At 40.2% G+C, this 6,070-nt stretch overlaps 1 protein-coding gene across 1 annotated transcript; it reads left to right on the top strand.

The window, feature by feature from the left end:
• Positions 1-762: 762 nt before the first annotated feature.
• LOC121920209 (ovomucoid-like) lies at positions 763-5,161 on the top strand. Its single transcript, XM_042447278.1, has 4 exons — positions 763-867; positions 2,598-2,626; positions 3,954-4,063; positions 4,966-5,161. Exons 1-4 carry the CDS (start codon positions 813-815, stop codon positions 5,009-5,011), a joined length of 240 nt encoding a protein of 79 aa, XP_042303212.1. The 5' UTR covers positions 763-812; the 3' UTR covers positions 5,012-5,161.
• The last annotated feature ends 909 nt before the right edge of the window (positions 5,162-6,070 follow it).

Raw genomic sequence — 6,070 nt, forward strand, 5'->3', positions numbered from 1 at the left:
GTATAAGTCTAGAAAACTGAGCAAAAAAATTGACCGAAAAACCTGAGTCGACTTATCCATGGGTCAATGTAAGCACTGTACTTTAATTCTTATAAAAGAAGGACCCATCCCCTGGTGAAAGGCAAGAGTGTAGTCTGTTGTGAAAGCTCTGACCGCTCCACTGCCTATTCTCTCATCCAGCCAGCCTATAGGAACACAGTAATGCCTGCTGGGATTTTATAAGTTCTTTAGCATTGTTTTCTTTTGTTTTATCCTTGCTCCATAATTAAGTGGAATCAAGATCCATATACCTGGCAGACTTTTCAGTTTGATGAGACCACTAGCTGAGTTGACAAAATGCCAACACCAATAGGATAGTAACAAGAAAAAGCATGTTTGCTTTGGGAGTGGTGTGATTACATTAGTTTTATCGAGAAAATTTTATCAGTACCAGAATTTGTGTACTATCCTTAATTACTATTGCTTTTAAATGAAGTTCTAGGGTACACTGTATACACCTTCATCATATCCTTTTTATTATGTGTTGTGGTTTATAACAAACAGAAGTGCTTTTTATAATGTTTGCTAACCAGCCAGACACCACCTGTTCAATACACAGATAAGGAATCGTTAAGGTGTTACAACTCACCTCGAGGGCTTATCAAATTTCCAATACAATATTTAATTTGAGAAGAGTGATGTCATCAAGGTCACAAAGTCACACCTATATACATGGGGAAAGGATCAGGTGTTAGACCATATCTTTGCCAGCAGAGTCTGAGGATCTGGACAAGTGCTAGTAAAGAATCAGGCAGCACAACGACAGCAGAATCATGAAGACCATAGGCTTTCTTCTCCTCAGTCTGACACTATTCTTCCTCTACTCAGGTAAGCTACATGTATTGTTAGAAAGTTTTCTTTTGTTGGAGACCTGTCAAATCTTGTTCTCACACGATACTTTCCATATTGGAAAGGAAAATAATCATCAACAGATATTCTGTAGTTCTATTAATCAGAAACAGTTCTATAGGTCAGGGATTGTGTGCAAGAAAATGAACATACAGAAAACATGTGGCCCTCCATAGTCTGTTGGTTTGCACCTTCCAGCCATAGCCAACAGGAACAGAACTGTGGGAGCTACAGTGCAAAAATATCTGCTGCCACTCTTGCATGGGAAAGAGTGGCATTATCCTCTGGCAGGAAGCAAAGCAGAATTTTCTTCCTAGGAGCTCCATTCCATCTCACTCACAAGAGTCTTCCTGCCTCCTCTTCCTGCCTCCTCTCAACACAGCTGTGTCAGGGATAGAGTAGGGCAGGGGATGGCCAAGAAGCATCTGACTGTTTCTTCATAGTTGAATATGACCCAGTAGGGTCTTCCAAAAATCCCAGAGGATTGTGTCACCATTATGCATCTGGCTATAGGGACATGGCCAGTCATTTCTCACTTGTCCCCAGACTCCACCAACCACTATATGGCCTTACCATAGGGCTCACACAGTAGAAAAGTGGGTCTAGAGGGGTTAAGGGCATGCCATGAGGGAGTCAGTGTATTTCCCCTTCTACAACAACTGTAAGAACACAGATGTTGTTGTATTGCTGATGTATATCACTAACAAGATGCCAGCCACATTCTTTTGGTTTTCATATGGCTGTCACAGCATAAAAGCTAGACATTATGGGGCATTGGAAAACACAGAGCTCCCTCCCTCCCTCCCTCCCTCCCTCCCTCCCTCTCTCTCTGTGTATTCAGGATCCAGGATACCCCCAGATGTTATCATACCTAAATTGCCACTGATCTAGGCAAGATGCCACCACCCGGATGCATCCTGGGTCAAAGCCTCGCTCAGCCAACGTTTTTTCGAAGTCAAGAAGCTTCCGACTTCAAAAATTGGCTGGCTGAGTGAGGCTTCTACCCGGGATGCATCCAGGCAGCAGCATCCTGTCTAGATTGGTGGCGATTTAGGTATGATAACATCTGGGGCATCCTGGATCCTGAATTCAAGCCGAAAGAAGTAAGCCATCTTATTTGTTAATGTGATAAGATCTTAAGTGTTCCTTATCCAGAATTCCAAAATACTTCAACATAAAATCCAAACATGAGTGGCTGAGATAGTTCAGTGTTTGCAATGGTTCAATGTTCACAAACTTTGTTCCATGCACAAAATTGTTTAAAATATTAGGTATAAAATTACCTTCAGGCTATGTGTATAAGGTGTATACAAAACATAAGTGATTTTCATCTTTAGGCTTGAATCCCATCTCCAAGATAACTCATTATGTATATGCAAATATTTCAAAATCTGAAAGAATCCAAAATCCAAAACACATCTGGGTCCAAAGAATTTTGGATAAGGGAGACTCAACCTATAGTGTGAATGCTTGTGAACTTTCCACAAGGCAACTGTGATCATTCTGTGAATAGCCAGTCATTTTTCAGCTGCCCCCAAACTCCACCAACCACTACATGGCCTTGCTGTGGGAACCGCAACAGAAGCAAAGTGATGGACCTGTAGGGTTTTTCTTATGTTCTTCAAGTGAATTCAGCTTTTTTGCAGTAAAAACAGTGACCTCCCACGGAATTCAATATTGCTTTAACATATTTGTTGTTTTGGTCCTAGATATTGCCATTGAAGCAAAGGAAACACAGGTAAATGACAGCTACATTTTCTCACTGCCTAATGTATGCCATGTAGCCATTACTGAAAATTAAAATGTAATATTTTTTCAAAGCAGGCAAGAAGTAATAAATAAAAAAACTATTCTGTAGAAAATCAGACAGCCTCTCTCACACACACACAACTATGTTTAGAAAACCTTAATGCAGGAGTGGGAAAAGAATGGCCATGAGATGCATTGTCCCAAAGAGCATCCAACCCCAATTATGAGGGAAATTGATCTTTAAAAAACAAAAAACAAACAAAATGCTATGCTTGAACCCTATGGGGTGGGAGGCTGTCTCAGGGAAGGCTTTATTCAAAACCAGAACTGATGTCCAGTTTACTCCCTGGTTTCTAAAATGACTCTTCAAGGTTTAAAAGAGGTCTTTCCTGGGACTGAAATGGTGCAGGAATGGTCAAGAACATAGGAAAATTGTTTTCCTCTCCCTCCTTCCCCTAGTAGGTACAGGTGGACAGTTTGCTTCAAAAATAGTTAAAATTGAGAAACTCTGATGTGGGAACACAGCAGAAGATGTAGTGCTATGCAGTCCAGTGAGGGGCACATGCAGCCCTCAGACCTCAAGTATTGAAGACCATCCTTGCTTTAGTGAAACAATTTAAATAATAATAATTTAAAACTACATACAATGCAGAATAGCAAGATATAAGATGGTGTGGGGGGAGAGACCAGGAACAGGAAGTTAGAAGGAAAGATCAGAGAAAGAAGAAAAAAGAAAAAAAATAGCCAGCTCTTGTTTGAATTAAACAAATAGATTACTTGCAGCACTGTGTCCTGTCTGAGCAAGGCAATCACTGGCTTAGAATATATTCATTTATTTGCAAGCCCTACTAGAGTACCCTCCCACCCCGATGCAGGACTCTGAATGCAATCTACCATCACACAATCTTTCCCAATCCAGATTCAGCTACTGTAATGTGTTCCACATAGGCTTGCCTTTGAAAGACTTTAAGAAACTACAGCTTGTACAGAACACTACTGCCAGATTATTCAATGATGGGTTGCAGTTCTTGAGTTTCAGAGTATTTGATACACAGCATTATTATTTCTCCCATATGAACCCATTGTTCAGGCTTTTCCCTGATATGGAGGAGATATCTATACAGTTTACAGGTTGCCAGGGACACTGGGGGATCAAAGTGATCCCGACACTGGACCTTACAAAGGGCCACATATAGCTCATAGGTCATCCAGTTCCCAACCCTAGTCTATATTGTTTACTTTGCTGAATGGGCAAAGAAATCTAGTCTAAAGCAAAGGGGAAAATACTTATTAAATTGTGGCTTCTCTCACTACAGATTGACTGTAAAGGCTACCCCCGAGACATGTGCACTTTGGAGTTAAAACCACACTGTGGTTCTGATGGCCATACTTATGGCAACCAATGTTTGTTCTGTAATGCAGTTGTGTAAGTATCATTTTTTTATACATTGATCAACTGAAAAAGAGGACCAGAGCTACTCTGCAGGCATAGTTGACCCTGCATATCTGGGCCGGGGGGTGGGGGTGTCTTTTACAGAGAACATACACCCTGTGGATGCTATATATGATAATGGGGCAGGGCCATCCGCAGGTGCTCCAATCCATAGATGCTCCAATCCGCAGATGGCAAGGCTGCTGATACAGAGGGCCAACTGTAGTTTTAGAATTTGTAGCCCATTTAAGAAAAGTCCTGCAGGTGATATTTGCTCCAACTAGGATCTTTCTTAATAAAAGAAAGAAAAAGAAAATTTAACATAAATGAATAATGAAACTTGTGAAAGGAGCTCTGCACTCTCAGAACATCAGGGAAGGACTTATTAGAACATTATAATACTAGGTTAACGATAACTTCCGATCGGGTGTTTACAACTGCGGTTCCAAAATTATGGAATAGCCTACCAGAAGAGATCCATCTCATCAATACCTTAGAGGCCTTTAAAAAGGCACTCAAAACGGATCTCTTCCGGTGGGTGTATCCATCGGACTCCATATAAAAGCTTATGATGATGTTCCACTCTTGACTATGATTATTAGCTACAGATGAACTGTTTTTAGACAACTAATAGTAATGTGGTAAATTCAGAATTAGTGTTTTATCAATTGTATTTGTATTATTGTATTATTTTATTGATCCTTGGGAGAGGCGGGAAATATAAATAAACTTCATTTTTATTATTATTATTATTATTTTATCAAGTGCTGGTGTGACCAATAAGAAATGCAACAATGGGCAAATTTCAACTGTCTTCACAGTCTGTGCTGATCTTTTTCATAAGAAATTCTTCATCTTTTGGATTCTCACCCTTCATTTTGCCTTTCTTTTACCAGCCAAAGCCGTGGAAAACTTAGACTGAGTCATTATGGAATGTGCTAACAAAATGAAGAATGAAGAACATCTGCTAAACTAAGAAACAGATGCCTTGCTCATTGCACCACCACAAAGGCATCCATCATTTCCTTGTTTTTGGTCCAGTAGTTGATCAAAATCTTGTGATGCCTTAATCTGTTTTATCAATAAATAAGATCAAGAGTATTATAACTGCTGGCATTTTTCTCCTTCTCTGATAATATTAGAACTTGAGGTAATCCCATAAAGCTGAGTGACAGGGGGGGGAAAAGCTTCCAAGCTCTATTTCCTCTTCTCTCTCTGCCTCTTCCCCCCACTTTCCCTCTTCATCTTGACTTACTTGTCTTGGTGAAAACTGGGTGCAAAATTTATTTGTTAATTTATTTTATTTTATTTATATACCACCTTTCTTCTCGATTGAGAGCCAGGGCAGTTTACAGATAAGATAAAAAGTAACTGGCACTCAACTCAGCAAGGAGGAGATGAGAGGAAGAGATAGAATCTTGTCCTTCCAAGTATGCTCTGTGTGGTATGTTCCTGTTCTTTCTGATTAATAATTTTTGCCATCTTGACTACACCCTGATGTTGGTTGGCCAAACATGTCCCAGTTTCCATCTGTGAAATATCGTAGGCATGTCACTGTTGGAACACAGAGGAGGGTCCTTTCAAGAGACCTTTGTCCTCAAATAGGCAAATATTGTACAGGAAAAGGTATTCCTTCAGGTATTAAGGTCTCAAGCCATTTAGGCAGATGATATTGGCCCTTATCAGACAACAGGTTTTGCAGCTCCAATCCAGAGTCACTCCTGGTCCAACCATGCGAATTCACATTAAAATGTGCTTTATTATCACACATGATTGCTTTCTATAGGGAGTACTTCCAAGCCAGATCCAAACTCAATCCAAAGTGACTCCTGATTTTTGTGAATTCGGTAACAAGCAAATTCACAAAGATTGTTTACAAGCCCACTTCAATTTCAATTTAAATTGATCTGGTGTGGAATGCAACTTTGCTTCCATCCTGGTACACCACCACCCCAAACCTCCAAGGTGGCAAATTTCCCCTGATGCTACTGCGCAGCATTT

The sequence above is a fragment of the Sceloporus undulatus genome, chromosome 2 (genome assembly GCF_019175285.1).
Source record: "Sceloporus undulatus isolate JIND9_A2432 ecotype Alabama chromosome 2, SceUnd_v1.1, whole genome shotgun sequence".
In the NCBI taxonomy this organism is placed as follows: Eukaryota; Metazoa; Chordata; class Lepidosauria; order Squamata; family Phrynosomatidae; genus Sceloporus; species Sceloporus undulatus.